This window comes from Podarcis gaigeae (assembly GCF_964106915.1).
Source record: "Podarcis gaigeae genome assembly, chromosome: 3".
In the NCBI taxonomy this organism is placed as follows: domain Eukaryota; kingdom Metazoa; phylum Chordata; class Lepidosauria; order Squamata; family Lacertidae; genus Podarcis; species Podarcis gaigeae.
In genome coordinates, this window is record NC_139680.1 from 122,124,958 (window position 1) to 122,141,816 (window position 16,859).

The 16,859-nt window shown below is 47.2% G+C and overlaps 1 protein-coding gene across 9 annotated transcripts; it reads right to left on the reverse strand.

Moving 5' to 3' along the window:
* Nucleotides 1-1,291: 1,291 nt before the first annotated feature.
* LOC310841762 (uncharacterized protein) lies at nucleotides 1,292-16,020 on the reverse strand. Of its 9 annotated transcripts, XR_014562734.1 has the most exons (8): nucleotides 15,207-16,004; nucleotides 13,351-13,855; nucleotides 12,550-12,631; nucleotides 9,989-10,071; nucleotides 6,649-6,775; nucleotides 4,330-6,274; nucleotides 2,737-4,244; nucleotides 1,292-2,629 (listed from the first exon to the last, which is right to left on the reverse strand). XR_014562734.1 is itself a non-coding variant. In XM_083733149.1 (7 exons), exons 2-7 carry the CDS (start codon nucleotides 13,774-13,776, stop codon nucleotides 4,214-4,216), a joined length of 2,694 nt encoding a protein of 897 aa, XP_083589275.1. In that variant the 5' UTR covers nucleotides 13,777-13,855; nucleotides 15,207-16,016; the 3' UTR covers nucleotides 1,292-4,213. The 9 variants fall into 9 exon arrangements, 6 of the variants coding, with proteins under 6 accessions (XP_083589275.1, XP_083589272.1, XP_083589273.1 ...); XR_014562733.1 differs by having other exon boundaries at nucleotides 2,737-6,274; nucleotides 15,207-16,016; XR_014562735.1 differs by lacking the exon at nucleotides 15,207-16,004 and having other exon boundaries at nucleotides 13,351-13,936.
* Between the last annotated feature and the right edge of the window lie 839 nt (nucleotides 16,021-16,859).

Sequence of the window (16,859 nt, forward strand, 5' to 3'; positions counted from 1 at the left end):
CCCTCCACCTCCCCTGCACCAGCTTCTCCTCCGTTCACCCTGTCTCGGCTGCGCCTCTGGAGCTTCGGGGTCTCCCCTGTTCCTCCCCAGCGAGGGGATGGTGAGGCTTCAAGGAGCCGCCGTGCACCCCACACCTGGAGCAGGAGCGGGCAGAAAGGGCAGATGCCCTGAGAGAGCCCTGCATGGCCAGACACCCTCCCTCTCTCTGCCTGTTATGTACTGAGTTGAATAGGATCCAAAATGCAGCAGTCTGGTTGGTCCTAGAACAATGCAGCAGTATGATTGGTCCGCAGGAGCCACCCAATTGAGCTCCAGGTGGAAGTGAATGCACAAACTGTTTGGTCCACAGGAGAATCCCAGAATTAGCCAATCGCGTGCAGCCCATTGTGTAAATAATGCATATAAAGCAGATATTGTGGGGGAACTTTCCTCCTCACCACTATGAGCTGAATAAAGAGAATGAAATCCACTCTCGACTCCGAGTATATTTCACCACCAGTCCCAAGAAGAGTTTGGATTTGATATCCCGCTTTATCGCTACCCGAAGGAGTCTCAAAACAGCTCACAATCTCCTTTCCCTTCCTCCCCCACAACGCACACTCTGTGAGGTGAGTGGGGCTGAGAGACTTCAGAGAAGTGTGACTCCATACCTTGAACGTGTGCCCTCCGTGTGCCCTCCATACCTTGAATGGGCTTGGGCGGAAAGGGCCACATGCCCAGAGGGGGACTGCAGAATCTCCCACAGGTAGACTGGCTCACCAAAGGGATGGATGGCTGGGGGAAGCCCTGCATCCTCTGGGAGGGGGTCCATAGCCGAGGGGAACCCAAGGATCTGGTTGGTTGTGTTTCTACACTGCAGCAGGTTCCCCCTCGGACCCACAGAATGAAATAACCACATCTCACAGAGACGGAGGAGGAGGACGAGTCTTTAATTCATTGAATGAGCAAAGAGGCAAGCAGTCCAAGCGTACATTTACGGTTAAGTACGGACCTCCGGAACGAATTAAGTACTTCACCTGAGGTACCACTGGATTAACAAATAATTGTTTTTATAAATGCATTCTATTTCTCCACAATCTACACTCCTATGTTGCAAGAGTAGTCCTATCTGGTATCCATCGTTCAAAGGGGACCATGGCATTATCTTTCCAATGAATCAATCTCAGTTGTTTAGCAGAAGGAAGGATGCAAAGCGTACATTTACATTAACCCGTTGTCAATGCATATAAAGTTGGTATGTAGTTCGTAGGCACCTTAATACTTTCCTCCAAAAATGTGCAAGCTTCGGGCATCCCATGAACATATGTTTCTTTCTTTAATTTTTTAATTCATTTTTCATTTTCGTTCATTACATACATCTCAAATTCTTAACATTTCCTATATATTCCTCCCTCCCTCCCCTCCAAGACTTCCCTCAACTTGCGTTTCTGGTTTGTTTCTATTTTCACCCACTTTGCTATCTCTCAACAGAAAAAGTTATTAATAACATAACATCAAACCTTAAAAACATAAAATTAAAATTAAATACATCATCTTATTTCACTATCTTCCAAACATTTTCTGATGCTCATAATGTGAATGTTTATTTAAATCTTGCCATCAAGTCTATTGCCTTTCTTTGTTTCTGCAAATATATTATGAATGGTTCCCAATCTTGTTCAAAGTCTCTGTTGTCTTTTTCTCTTAGTCTTTCTGTCATTTTTGCCCGTTCTGCATAGTTCATCAACTTCTCCTGCCATTGTTCTTTAGTTGGTATTTCTCCAGTCTTCCAATTTTGTGCAATCAACATTCTTGCTGGCATACATAACATCCTCATTTCTTTTGGTATGTCTTGACCTAACATACTTAATAAAAAGGCTTCTGGTTTTTTTACAAAAGTTATTTTTAACATTTTCTTCAATTCATTGTATATCATTTCCCAGTAGGATTTTTCCTTCTTACCATCCCACCACATATGATAGAACGTACCTTCTGTTTCACATCTCCAACACTTTTTCTTTTCATTTTTATACATTTTTGCCAATTTAACCGGTGATAAATACCATCTGTACATCATTTTCATATAATTCTCTCTCAATAATATGAAATCTGTAAATTTCAAATTTATTTTCTACAATTTTATCATTCGTGAAATTGTATATTATGTCCTACATCTTGCACCCATTTAATCATTACTGATTTTACTTCTTCATCTTTGGTCTCCCATTCCAAAAGGATGTTATATGCCTTTTTTAATCATTTTGTGTTTTCTTCTATCACTTCCTTTTGGAAATTGGAAGCCGAAAATGAGAAGCCTTTTTTGTTATCCTCCTTAAATATATCCTGTAATTGTCTGTGATGTAACCAACTTTGAAGATGTTCTTTGATACGATGAAATAAAAGGACATCCCATGAACATATATTTCAAAGAAGTAGCAGCAAAAGCATTTTTAGAATTGGACACCTTTGGCCAGCACTGGTCTACCCTGACTGGCAGCAGCTCTCCAGAAGGGGATTGAACTTAAGACCTTCTGTATGCCAAGCAACTGCCCTGCTGCTGAACTAAAACCTTTTGCCAAATAGAGGAGAAAGGCAAACAGGTATGTAGGGATTCTTACCACTTGGTGTTGAAACCTCTTGCTTCTTGGCCCTCCAGATGTTGTTGGCCTACAACTCCCATCATCCCTAGCTAACAGGACCAGTGATCAGGGATGGTGGGAACTGTAGTCCCAAAATATCTGGAGGGCCGAGTTTGGCCATGCCTGTTCTTAGGCCAGGGCGGAAGACTAGGAAATGAGGCAACAAAGGGAAGGTCAGCATGTTGCAGTGAGCAGGAACAGGGGTTCTGCTTTGGGCTCCCCTTCCCCAATGAGCAGCCTTCGTGGCCTCCTCTGCATTGCAGCAAGGGCCTCTGGGGCGCAGGAGAGAGGCGCTGGGTCTGTTCTCTGGACCCTTCTTTACCTTCAGCTGTAGCAGGAGCTATGGCATCTTCTTGGTTCTCTTCCTCTCCCAGGCCCTGATGGGTCCAAGATGCTTGCCACTGCTGGACACACAAAATCCTGACAAGACTTCAGCCAGCTTCCTCTGTCATGGAAGGGCCTCCCTGGGCAGAGACACTGCTGCTTCACCCAAAGCCACTGCCTGAGGCAAGACTCATGGCAGGGCCGGTCTTGTCTTCCTTTTTAAGAAAGGTCTTTGGGTGGAACAATGGGCTAATCCAGCTGCAGAGTTATTCTTAACCTTTCTGGAAAATAACAAGAAACTCACCCACCACATGGAACCACTGTTGAGGGAGCTGGGAATGTTTAGCCTGGGAAAGAAGAGACTGAGAGGAGATGCAACAGCCAACTTCAGATATCTCAAGGGCTGCTCCAGGGAGCAGGCTTGTTTTCTCCTGCTCTGGAGAGTAGGACTCAAATCAATGGCTTCAAGTTACAGGAAAGGAGATTCTGACTAAGCATCAAGAAGAACCTTCTGACAGTAAGAGCTGTCAACAGTGGAACTGTCTCCCTCGGGAGGTAGTGTATTCTCCTTTGTTGGAAGTTTTCAGCAGAGCTTGGATGGCCATTTGTCAGGGATGCTTTACTTGTGAAAAGGACCTAGGGGTCTTTGTACACCACAAGATTAACACGAGTCAACAGTGTGAGGCAGCAGCAAAATAAGCTAATGTTATTTTAGGCTGCATCAACAGACATCTGGTGTCCTGATGATTGGATGTGATATTACTGCTCCCTTCTGCCTTGGTCAGAACACACCTGGAGTACAGGGTCCAGTTCTGGACGCCCCAATAAAAGGAGGATATTGTCAAGCTGGAACACATGAAGAGGAGGGAGACCAAAATGATACACCACCCTATACCCAGAGTTCTGAGCTGGATAAGTTTTGTCCCAAAAAGAGGAGATTAAGAGGAGATGTGCCAGCCATCTTCAAATGCTATGAGTCTCCTTGCGGTGAGTTCTTTGATGGATTGTCATCTTAGACCTCTGCATGAAGCTCTTTCCACATTCTGAGCACTGATATGGTTTCTCCCCTGTATGAATTCTTTGATGGAATGTGAAGCTTTTCTTCCATTTGAAGCTCTTTCCACATTCCAAGCACTGATATGGTCTCTCCTCACGGTGAATTGTTTGATGGGAAGTGAGATATGCCTTACGACTGAAGCATTTTCCACATTCCAAGCACTGAAATGGTCTCTCCTGACTGTGAAGAATTTGATGTAAAGTGAGACTTTTCTTCAATTTGAAGCTCTTCTCACATTCCAAGCACTGATACGGTCTCTCTTCACTGTGAATTGTTTGATGTAAAGTGAGACTATTCTTCCATTTGAAGCTCTTCCCACATTTCAAACACTGGTATGCTTTCTCACCACTGTGTGTTATTTGATGGGAAGTGAACTGGGATCCCTTAATGAAGTCCCTTACACATTTGAAGCTTTTATATGGCTCTTCTTTTCTGTGAATTCTTTCATGTAAAGTGAGACTATCCTTCCGACTGAAAGGCTTTCCACATTTCATGCAGAGATATGGTTTCACCCCTGTATGAGTTCTTTGATGGGAAGTGAGGTGGACCTTCTGACTGAAGCATTTTCCACATTCAGAACACTGGTGTGGTTTCTCCCCTATATGAATTTTTTGATGGGCTGTGAGCACAGCCTTCTTACTGAAGCTCTTCCCACATTCTGAACACTGATATGGTTTCTCACCTCTGTGAATTTTTTGATGGGCCTTGAGCACAGCCCTGTGACTGAAGTTCTTTCCACATTCTAAGCAGTGATGGGGTTTCTTCCCACTGTGCGTTATTTGGTGGGAAGCGAGATTGTCCTTCCTACTGAAACTCCTTCCGCATTCCACACACTGATATGGTTTCTCCCCTGTATGAATTCTCTGATGAGCCTTTAGCTGATCCCTCTGCAGGAAGATCTTTCCGCATTCCATGCACTTATGGGATTTCTCCCCGCTGTGAGTTCTTTGATGGGAAGTGAGATGGGTCCTATTCCTGAAGCACTTTCCACATTCAAAACACTGATATGGTTTCTCTCCTGTATGAATTCTCTCATGAGCCATGAGTTTAGCTCTCTGACTGAAGCTCTTTCCACATTCCAAGCACTTATGGGTTTCCCCTCCACTGTGACTTATTTGATGGTAATTGAGATCGGCCCTATTCCTGAAGCTCCTTCCACATTCCAAGCAGTTATATGGTTTCTCCCCTGTATGAATTATTTGATGGGCCGTGAGCACATGTCTGTGACTGAAGCTCTTTCCGCATTCCATGCACTGATACGGTTTCTCTCCTGTATGAATTCTTTGATGGGCCGTGAGCACATGTCTGTGACTGAAGTTCTTTCCACATTCCAAGCAGTGATGGGGTTTCTTTCCACTGTGAGTTATTTGGTGGGAAGTGAGATGGTCCTTTCTACTGAAGCTCCTTCCACATTCCATGCACTGATATGGTTTCTCCCCTGTATGAACTCTTTGATGGGCTGTGAGCACGTGCTTGTAACTGAAGCTCTTTCCACATTCCAAGCACTGATACAATTTATCCCCTGTGTGAATTTTTTGATGGGTCTTCAGCACAGCCCTGTGACTGAAGCTCTTTCCACATTCCAAGCACTGATATGGTCTCTCCTCAATGTTAATTCTTTGATGTGAAGTGAGACTACTATTCTGACCGAAGCTACTTCCATATTCCAAGGACTTATATGGTCCCTCCCCTCTGTGAAATCTTTCATGTAAAGTGAGACTTTTCTTCCATTTAAAGCTCTTTCCACATTCTAAGCACTGATATGGTCTCTCCTCACTGTGAATTGTTTGGTGTGAAGTGAGACTATCCTCCCGACTGAAAGTCTTTCCACATTTCATGCACATATATGGTTTCACCCCGGTATGAATTGTTTGATGGGAAGTGAGATGACCCCTCTGGCTGAAGCTCTTTCCACATTCCAAGCACTGAAATGGTTTCTCCCCTGTATGAATTCTTTGATGGGTAATGAGCTTAGCCCTCTGGATGAAGCTCTTTCCACATTCAAAGCAATGATGTGGTTTCTCCCTGCTCTGAGATCTTGGATGGAAAGAGAGACATTTCTTCTGACGAAGCGTCCTATCACCTTTTAAGCACTGATAGAGATTCTTTCCAACAGGATTTATATTATGGGAAGTGGAATAGGAGCTCTGAATAGGATTTATATTATGGGAAGTGGAATAGGAGCTCTCTCCACACTCTAAATATTTATACAGCTTCCCCACTCTGTGAATGTTGTCATGGCCTCTCTTGTTCATAATTTCCAATCCATCAGCACCTGTATCAAAGAGAGAAACAGACCATCAGGAAGAAATGGAGCCTCAAATTATTCAAATTATGGAACACTGCTAATGAATGTTTGTGATGTATGAAGAACTGAAGGGAGTTAAATCTGAGGCCTTACTACGGGGTTCACTGCCTTTGTTGACTACTTCTTCTTCTGCCAGTTACATTCAAGAAGGTGTGGGCAGCTCAGACCAGCCTGGTCATGGTTTAAAAAGGCATATGTAGGGCAAGAATATTTGCAGACAGAACAGTAGATTCAAGGTGAGCTGTGGGGAACGAGAATCCCAGATGCTGTTGAGCACCATCAAAAAAATTATAATGTATTGGATTTCAAAATATATATTATGATCCAGCAGGAATCCTTACTGAGAGAGTCCACAATCCTACGATTGTCCTCCATGACTTCCTTATGCAGAGCTCTCTGGTCAGGATCCAGCAATGCCCACTCCTCCTCTGTGAAATACACAGCGACATCTTCAAAGCACAGAGGACCCTGAAAGAAAAGGAAAAAGGTCCTTTTCTGAGACAGCATAAAGATTATCTACTACACATTGCCCGGTTGTTTTCTGTCTGTTGATTGTTGTGTTGTTTTAATGGGATTACTTTGATGCACACTTTGATGCATAGGTACTTTAGCATTTTACCGGTTTTTTGGTCCATAAGACACACTCTTTTCCTCCTAAAAAGTGAGGGGAAATGTCTGTGTGTCTTAGGGAGTGAATGCGTACAGACGGCCGTGGGATCCCTCTGCTGCTGCTGCAGTTGCGAGCAGAGGATCCATGGCTCTCCTTCCCTCCCTCCTCCCCGGCTCGGCTCACTGTTAAAGCAAGCAAAGCGGGAGCCATGTAAGCGGCTTCTCTCCCGCTTTGCTGCTTTAAAGCGAGCCGGGGAGGAGTGATGAATGGGCTCCCCTACCTTCCCTCCTCCATGACTCGCTTTAAAGCAGCAAAGCAGGAGAGGAGCCGCTTACATGAGAGGAGGCCGCTGGGGTCCTTCTGTCGGGTCTGTTTGGGGGCGTGCTGCTCCCCCGCTTATTGCCTAGCAACTGGTCTCGCTAACTAACAGCTAATCAGTTGTAACTCTCAGGCTACTGGCACAGCCATAAAACAAACAAGAGGTGCTAAAAGCAGAGCTGAATAGACTATATCAGGTTCAGTTCAAGTGATAAGAAGCCACTGGCAGCAACAGAATCGGAGCAAAAGTGTAACTTTTACAGTAGAAAAGAGGTAGGTTCGCTATTGTTAGGTAACCACGTGTACAAACAAAGTAGAAGTCTGCAAGGAGGAGCACATTTACACAGCTAGTGGCGAATTCCCTGCAATCCAAGTCCTGCTCACGTGCTCAAATCTATCCTGCCTCAAAACAAGCAGCGGAAGGAAAAAGCTGCAAACTGTTAAATGGAAAAAAAACCCAGGCACAGGGCAAACAAGTAAAATAGCAAGGGGAGGCAGGCGATTCAAAGCCAGCAGGCGTTTTTAAAAGTGGTGCGTAGCCAGCAACAGCTGCAGCAGCCTCAGCTAGCCAAGGTCTGCGCGCTCCCTAAATGGAGCAATGAGGCTGCAGAGGGACGACAGGGCACAGGAGAGGCTGGATTGGGAAGGATGAAATTTAAGCAACCAGCAGCAAAAAAACAACCACCTCGAGCTCTGAGCCACGAGCACAGTGAAAACCAGGAGGTAAAATAGGAAGGATGCTGGGGACGGGAGGGCACAGGATGAGGGAGAGGGAAAAATTACGCAAATCCCCCAGCATCTCAGCTGATCCGCTGGCTCCTTGAGCGTGCATGCTAAACAAACATATAGCTCCTGTCCCTCTCACTCTGATATACCGGTAGTTTATTAAATAGTTTAGTACAACATTTGATTCACAACCCCCCCCCCCCCCGTTTTCCTTCTCTAAAAACTAGGTGCGTCTTATGGTCAGATGCGCCTTATGGAGCAAAAAATAGGGTAACTGAATAATTTTATTGTGCATTTTAATGATGGGTATTAATCTTTGTACTACTGCAATGGACTACTTTGGACTACTGCAATGTGCTCTACGTGGGGCTACCTTTGAAGGTGATCCGGAAACTACAACTAATCCAGAATGCGGCAGCTAGACTGGGGACTGGGGACTGGGAACAGCCGCCAAGACCATATAACACCGGTCAGAAAGACCTACATTGGCTCCCAGTACGTTTCTGAGCACAATTCAGAGTGTTGGTACTGACCTTGAAAGCCCTAAACGGCCTCGGTCCAGTATATCTGAAGGAGCGTCTCCACCTCCATCATTCTGCCCGGACACTGAGGTCCAGCTCCAAGGGCCTTCTGGCGGTTCCCTTCCTGCTGGAAGCAAAGCTACAGGGAACCAGGCAGAGGGCCTTCTTGATAGTCACGCCCGCCCTGTGGAACGCCCTCCCTTCATAAAAGGTAAAGGTAAAGGTACCCCTGCCCGTACGGGCCAGTCGTGTCCGACTCTAGGGTTGTGCGCCCATCTCACTTAAGAGGCCGGGGGCCAGCGCTGTCCGAAGACACTTCCGGGTCATGTGGCCAGCGTGACAAAGCTGCTCTGGCGAGCCAGCACCAGCGCAGCACACGGAAATGCCGTTTACCTTCCCGCTATAAAGCGGTACCTATTTATCTACTTGCACTTAAGTGTGCTTTCGAACGGCTAGGTGGGCAGGAGTAGGGACTGAGCAACGGGAGCTCACCTCATTGTGGGGATTCGAACTGCCGACCTTCTGATCGGCAAGTCCTAGGCGCTGAGGTTTAACCCACAGTGCCACCCGATAAGCCGCTATCTTCTCTTTAAAAGACATCTGAAGGCAGCCCTGTTCAGGGAAGTTTTGAATATTTAATGCTGTACTGTTTTTAACACTCGATTGGAAAGTCAGCCAGATCGGCGGGGTACAAATAATAAATTATTATCATCATGATCATCATCATCTTCTTCTTTGTGTTAATGGATTATTAGGGGGTTGGACTCGATGGCCCTTGTGGTCTCTTCCAACTCTAGGATTCTATGATTCTATCTACCACACACTGCTTGGTTATTTTCTGCCCGTTCACTGTTGTGTTCTTTTAATGGGATTATTTTGCTGCACCTTTTAGGTCTGGATGCCTATTTTAGCATTTCAGTGGATTTATTTTACTGTGCATTCTAATGGTGGGTATTAATCTTTGTGTGAATGGGTGGACCTCCGCCTGGTGTTCTTCAAATCGTTCTGTCTGTGGAAGTATTCCTGTCTGCCAGACAGAACGCTCCCTTCTCTACTCCCGCTGTGCGATGCTTGGGGGCGATGGGACCCTCCCTCTGCCCTACAGCCAACTTCAAGGGGCTCATGGGGGCACAGAGAGGGGGAGGAGGGGGATTCCCCTTCTTCAGCTGATGGGGCTGCTGAGGTGAATCCCGGCCACGGTTTGTTATGGCTTCTCAACTTCTTGGAAGCTTCTCAACTGCTTAGAAGCCTGATTAGATCAATATAGAAATATAGCTGCAGCTACTGATAAATCATGATAATAAAAGTGACATTCCGAAGCCCAGCTAAGGAGAGATGGCTGTTCATTCCTGTCAGCACATAAACCTTCTTGAATGGGATTGCCCATCTTTGTTCAGGACAGAGGCTTTGACAGAAGCCAAGAGGAGGAGAAATTCTTTCCGGCCCAGAGGCTCCCTGGCTGCCCCCCTCCTCTGACTCTTTCCCCACAAAGCTCTTTCCCCATACCAGATCTGTTTCCACAGCTGCTGCTTCTCCTCCGTTCTCATGAAAAGATGGATGAGGAGGTCTGGGAGGCATCCTTCTGTCACCTGCGAGAGACAAAAGTCAAAGGGAAGCCATCAGCTCCTGCGTCTCTCAGAGCTTCAGCAGCGCATTTCAGGCGACAGAGAAGCTCATCAACAGTTTCCATTTTCCTTCCTTCCACCCATCTGTCCAGAGCTTTATCAATATGTCTACCCAGCTGGGCAGAAGTCTCTCCTGCTTTTCTTTCAGTGTCACAAAAGGCTTTTCTACTTTGCTCTGCAGTTAAACCAAAGCGCCCTTTTCCTCTTTCTTTGAATGTGAGGTAATCAGAGGTTTCATCTTATCTTAAATCTGAGTATATTTCCCTCAATGTTCCACATATCTGTGGCGTAAAGAAAGCATCCAATTTTCTTCAGGAAAGTCCAAACTAAACAGGAATGCCTGTCCATCACCACCTTGGACATACTTAGGAAATCTCTTGAATTAGCTGAGGTAAAATCTCCACGCCCCACCAACGGATGTGGCAGTTCTGCTCTCAGCTTCATTTCCTCCATTTTTAAAAGGAACATGTCTTTTTCATGGTCCATCTTGGCCTCCCTTTCTCCTTCTTCTTGGGCTAATCTGGCATTTCTTTCTTTCTCTTTTTCCTCATGAGCTAATCTGCGCTCTCTCTCTCTGCCATATCCCTCTCAGCCTGCATCTGTGCTAACTGTCGGCTGTAATTCTGGCCTGTTCAGCTGCTAATTTGCCTTTTCCTTTTCTTTCCCTGTTTCAACTTTATGTCTTTCTTTCTCTGCTTCAACTATGACCAATTCTAATCTTAGTCCCATCATTTCTAATTCAGTATTAGGATTCTCCTCAGATGCGGCAGCTCCCTGCCCTGGGTCATCCTGAGTCTCTTTTGCTTGGTGTTTGCTGGCCGTTTTCTGACAGAAAACTTTCTTTCTTTTAATAAAATAACCCCAATACTTTATTAAGCTGGTTGTTCTGTGTCTGTGGGCATGTTTCTATGTGGGTTTGAACATTGTATCACGGCGTTGCCACCAATTAATATGCATCAGCGCAACGGCCCTCTCTCTCCCTGGCGCTGCTGCGCCAGCCCTGTTTCCCTCCCTCAGGTGAAATTCCCAATGGAGAAGGAATCGGGAGCCTCAGAGGGGTTTTCTTGGGGGAAAACAGGTTGCAAACAGACTTTATTATAACGGATGTAAACAAGGAGTTTGGGTTCTTCTTCCACAGAAATGTAGCAAACAGTGTGGTTATTGATCACGGCACAGCGCTGTTGCTTTTTATTAAAACATTGTCTGTATGCTGCTCAGGCTTAAAATTACTTTCTTTTATACACTGTAGTGATCAGGTGGGATTGCTATGAGGAATTATAAAAAATATGGAGCAAGCCATTTGTGTCAGCAATGAAAGCACTGCGTTGACTGGGTTTGAGCCATTTTGATAGGATTTCTGATCAATCCACACCTCTGCGTCTCTGTCCTATTTCTCTGCCTGACAGGCAAATATAAGCATTCTAAACTGAGCCTGGCCTTGGCTGGGGAGGGCGGGGTATAAATAAAAATTATTATTATTATTATTATTATTATTATTATTATTATTATTATTATTATTAAACACAGGCCAGTTACTTCACCAGGCATCCTCAGTACATAAAAATAGGTAAGTTTAATCTTTAGATAGATCTTAAGGGGCAGGAAGAGGGTTCACAAGAAGACGGTAAATACTGCCATCCTTCCTCTCCTGTTTATGACCTCCAGAGTTTCCTAAATCCATTCCTCTAGTCCTGTTTTATTTACTCTCAGCTATGTCTGCATGCTCAAAGTAGTCTTTACAGTTAAAAGAATTTCTTCTGATCTGACTTTGTCCCACGTGGGGTTTTTGAAATGCTCAGAGGAAATCTGATTGGTTCTTACGAACACGGTGTAAAAAGTTCTTTTGTGAATAAAACGACCTGGGCCGAGGGGTGAGGAGGGAATTATTATTATTGGCACTTCCTAAGTCTTGTGTGTATTCTATTAATCAGAATCCAATCCTTCCTGGTTTTGGGGACACTACAAGACATCTCCCATAGTTCAACTGGATTTCCGCTGGACTGTTTCCCTACAGACCCCCAAATCCTCCTTGGCCTCGGAATCCCTCCTGCCCTTTCCTGTCAGAGGATTCCCTCTGCGGACCCTTTTTCGTGTCAGAACTTGTGGGGCTGTGTCTTGTCTATTTCTACAGGGTTCTGCCATTCAGAACCGGAGAACATCTCCTGAGAGTTCTTGCCTATCCTCATCTTGACCCCAGTCAGAAGGAACTCTCTGCACAGAATCCCCTCAGACGCCATGACTCTCCCACACCATGAATCTCCCACACCGTCTCTCCCTCCACTCCAACTGCCTCCTTGGCGCTCTGGCCAATCAGGAGCTGTTGCCAGGTAACTGTTTGCTGGCAGGGGGAAAACACTCAGGGACTCAACCCCCTAAAGATGAACACAACCCACAGATTAGATTCAAAATCCAGAGAATAAGGAAAAACTCCTTCCTCCTTACCCAGCGGCCTCCCTCTGGCATCCAACAGAGTCTTCTCTGCCTCACAGGAATCAGGGCCCATTTCTGCAAACAGATCCTTCCGCTGAAAGAGCAACAAGGATTCAAAACAGAGAATGGGGAGAATGGGGAATGGCCGAATAAAACCATTTGGGGGAGCAGATCTCATCCCTTGCTTCCCCAAAGTGGGTGAGCCATTAGAAAAGCATTTTGGGAGATTCTCTTTCAGATTCTTGTGGTGGTGGGCCCAAAAGGCCACAATAAATGTGATGTGTACTCCTGTAAATCCTTGAGTGTGCTTCTAATAGATAACTTATGGTAACCTGTTACTTTATGAAACTGATGATTTTGCAAGTTGCCACCCTCCATTTGGGGCAGGAATATAGCTAATATGTGAATTATAAAGATACAGCTCAAGTTGTTACATGGTGCTAATGGCTACACGTAACACAGGTTCCCAACATGTGTATAGCACAATGCAACAGAACACGGTGAGAATCAAACCTGAATCAGCATAAATTACCAGAGCTTATTGCGCATGTGTAAAACAAGAAATGAAGTAATGAGGTATATGATTGGTGAAAATTGAAAAGCTTTGTTTGAAATGTTATAAATGCCACCACCTGGACCACTGAGCAGGGTTGCAGTTTTGCGGAACAAACCGACTGTAACCTATTGCTTTGCAATAAACGTTGGACTCCTCACGTTTCTGAGTTTTTATTGGCATAAACTCAGGAGATAAGCTATTTTTGGCTTATAACATTCTGAGCCCCTTGGGAGTTTCCAGAGGAAAGTCTCTCTCACCTGCTGCTCTGCCTGCTTTCTCTCCTCCGCCTGACTCAGGAGGAAACCTTCGGCCAGGGCTACAGCCTGGGAACTGGTCTCTGCTCTGCATTCCCTCACCCAGCTCTCCATCTCCAGCGGAAGGACAGCCAGGAACTGCTCCAAGATCACCAGGTCCAGCATCTGAGCTTTCGTATGACTTTCTGGCTTCAGCCACCGACAGTCGAGGTGGTGGAGTCGGCCGCAAGCCTCTCGGGGTCCTTTGGCCTCCTGAGAGCCGGACTGCGTCAACTGCTGGCTCTGCACCTCTGAGCAGAGGGTGTCCTCCTCACCCGAAATCTTCTGCACTGAGTTTTCCCATAATCTCCCACTGCTCCCAGTTTGGAGGGCAAGGCCTCCTCCTGCTTCAGGGCCAGCTGAGTCTTGCTCATCCATCTGGGCTCTCATGAAGCCTCCAAGAGATCGGAAGGAATCCTGTAGTCTTCTGTCGAGTTCTGTCTATACGATTAAGAGTTGCTCACAAATCCTACAAAGCAAATATGTTGTTCTGTTATCAGATTGATACAAGGTCAGGAGAAGAAGCGAAGATAGAATGGTGATGGGTAAGTGAGTACCGTATTTTTCGCCCTATAGGATGCACCGTCCCATAAGGCGCACCTAGGTTTTTGGGGGGGAAATAAAGGGAAAAAAATTATTTCCCCCCCAGGCGCGGGGGGTGGGGCGGGGGAGGCCCGCCCCAGCTTCCCCTGACCCCAGTCCCCAAACAGGCAGCTCTCTGCAAGCCGTGGGAGCCCAGCGCTGGCTCCCGCTGCTTGTGGAGAGGTCCGTGAAGCCTGGACGTGCTGAGCTCAGCGCGCACAGGCTTCAGCATGCAGGCAACTCTCCGCAAGCAGCGGGAGTGCTCCCGCTGCTTGTGGAGAGGTCCGCGAAGCCTGGAGAGCGAAAGCCTGCATTCGCCCCATAGGACGCACACACATTTCCCCCTCATTTTTGGAGGGGGAAAAGTGCGTCCTATAGGGCGAAAAATACGGTAATTTGTGCTGAATATAATTTAGACACTAGGCCATAGTTGGGGTCTTAAGCTGGGGACTCTCAAGAGTGCTCTCTCTTCCTTTCCCACCCCCACTTCAGGGCATATTTCTTTCCTGCCTTGGCCTTATTTTCTAGCACTTGGAATCCCCAACGTCCTCAAGACACACTACTTGGGTGGGGTCCTTTCTTGTTGTTCTGAGGGCCGGATGATCATCTGGTCAACCCCCAAGGGCTAACTGGGCAAGGTCTTTCTGTTTTAAATGTAGTTTTAATGTTTGCATTTATTAGTACAGAAAGTATTGATTGGATGCATAGAGATCTTTCCTATTCTAATTAGTTCAAGAGGGTTCTGGAAGCTTCTTTGTGTGAAAGAAACAACCAGAAGGTTCTTGATGTTTGGGTTATTCCTTCAGAGAAGCTGAGTACTGCTGGATTAGTCTGTCCCTGTTCTCTCTTCTGTCAAGGTCACGCTGACTATAAGAGTAAGGCTTCTTTTCCTTCTGGTGTGCTATTCTGTATATAGTGTTAAGGTTTAGACATATTATTATAAGCTGTTGTAAGTTTAAGTGAAGTCTGCTGCAAGTGAATTTCTTATACATGGTGCCAATCCTGAATGTCTGGATTTGTGACTCTTAGGCTCATTTGCCTTCAATAGCAGTAAAGCTCTGCTGGATGAAATACAACGGCCTCTGGTCTATTTTGGGGGAATCCTGCAACGTGTTTAATGTTTACTCTGCTAACTCTACGTTGGAATCTGCTCTGGATTGATGAGTCGAATTTCATTGCATTCATCTGCCACGGAAACTTCAGGGAAGGGGAGAATAGTAAATAGTAATAATAATGACCGCAATGATGATGATGTTCCATTGCATAATCCCCACAGATGCCGGGGGGCCCTCCTGCATCCCACCATCTCAGGGGGGGCTCAGGGGGCCTCGCTGACTAGGTTGGGACAGACAGGACGTGTCCAGGGGACGCCAGGCTCTGGATCCGAGGGGATTACAGCAAAGCCCTCTATGCGAAGCTGCCCCTGAACAGACCTGGAACCGGTCCGAAAGGCAGCAGGAAATCGAAATGAAATTGACATTGCAATTAGCAACCTGGCTTGGAAAATCCTGGAAGATCCTCTAAGGTTCCTTTCTGCTGGCAATTTTGCTTCGAGGATCTCAAGGTGGCGCTGAGCCAGGAGGGAGAAATGCCTGCGCTCGGCAGCTGCTCCCTTGCTCTCTCTCGCTTTAGGTTCAGCCTCGTCGGTTTATTTCTAAAGGTTTTGCACCAAGCCCTTGTCTTTCAGGAGAGGCTTCTTCTTTTGGACCTTGGACGAGTTACAAGGAGGAAGACCTTCCTCTTCTCGGCCATAGCTGTCAACCCTTTTCTTGCGAGGAATCCTATTCGGAATAAGGGAACGTCCCTTAAAAAGGGGAAACGTGGACAGCGATGGCCTCGCCCCCATCTCCCCCCCCCCCCGCCTCTTCCTTTACGGGGCCTTGTTCTTATCTGCGGCCTTTCTCTTCTGTCCAAAGCAATGCACTTGCTTCCCTCCCGGGAGGGATCTCCCCCTCCGCCCCAGTGGCCGGACCCTCGCCTGGTGGCCGGCTGGGCCGAGCAGCATCCCGGGGACCCCGAGAGGGAAGAGGAGACTCACCGGAGGAGACAAGAGGGGCCAGGGAGGGGCTCCGGAAGACCCGCCCCCTCACTTCCTGTCCTCTCTACGAGGGCGGCTCAGCTGCTCTTCACCCTTGGCCCGCCGGAGGGAGGTCTCGTTTGCGGGGAGGAAAAGGCTGGGCCCGAAGCAGGGAGCCGAGAGGGGGAAAGAGGAGCCCCCTGCTGCCTAGGGCTGGGCGGGCTGGGGAGAGGGAGATCCGAGCATGTGCAGAGCGCCCTGCAGGCTGGCTGGCTGGCTGTCGAGCAGCTCCAGGGACGCGCCCCCTCAGGCAGGTGGATGCACCCCTGACCCCCCCCCCCATGGCGACTCCCTCCTGCCCTCTCTCTCGGGGGCAACCTTGCTCCTAGAGTCCTGGCCTCGGGGGGTTTCATTGCTGACACAGATGGCTTACTCTATATTTGTTATAATTCCTCATAGCAATCCCACCTGATCACTACACTCCCCCACAACAAACCCTCTGTGAGGTGAGTGGGGCTGAGAGACTTCAGAGAAGTGGGACTGGCCCAAGGTCACCCAGCAGCTGCAGGTGGAGGAGCGGGGAAGCGAACCCGGTTCCCCAGATTACGAGTCCACCACTCTTAACCACTACACCACACAGGCTCTCCAAAGGTTCTTGCACAGGCAGCTCCAGGGACATAGCCAATGGTTTTTTGGGGGGGGGGCAGGCCTTGGTTAGGTTGGTCAGTTAGGTGAGTACCTCTCTTGTTTTACTTGACCTAGGGAGGTGGATGCACCCCTGGCTCCCATGGCCACTCCCTCCTGCCCTCTCTCTCGGGGGCAACCTTGCTCCTAGAGTCCTGGCCTGGGGGGGGGGTAAACCGGCTGGGGGGGG

Excerpts from the sequence above, each read along its gene's own strand:
- LOC310841762 (XM_083733146.1), bottom strand. The coding sequence starts at position 13,776 with ATGAGAGCCCAGATGGATGAGCAAGACTCAGCTGGCCCTGAAGCAGGA. Across the intron at positions 6,776-9,988 it reads CAGCTGTGGAAACAGATCTG|GGTCCTCTGTGCTTTGAAGA; the intron begins GTATGGGGAAAG and ends CTTTTCTTTCAG. Across the intron at positions 6,275-6,648 it reads TAGGATTGTGGACTCTCTCA|GTGCTGATGGATTGGAAATT; the intron begins GTAAGGATTCCT and ends TCTTTGATACAG.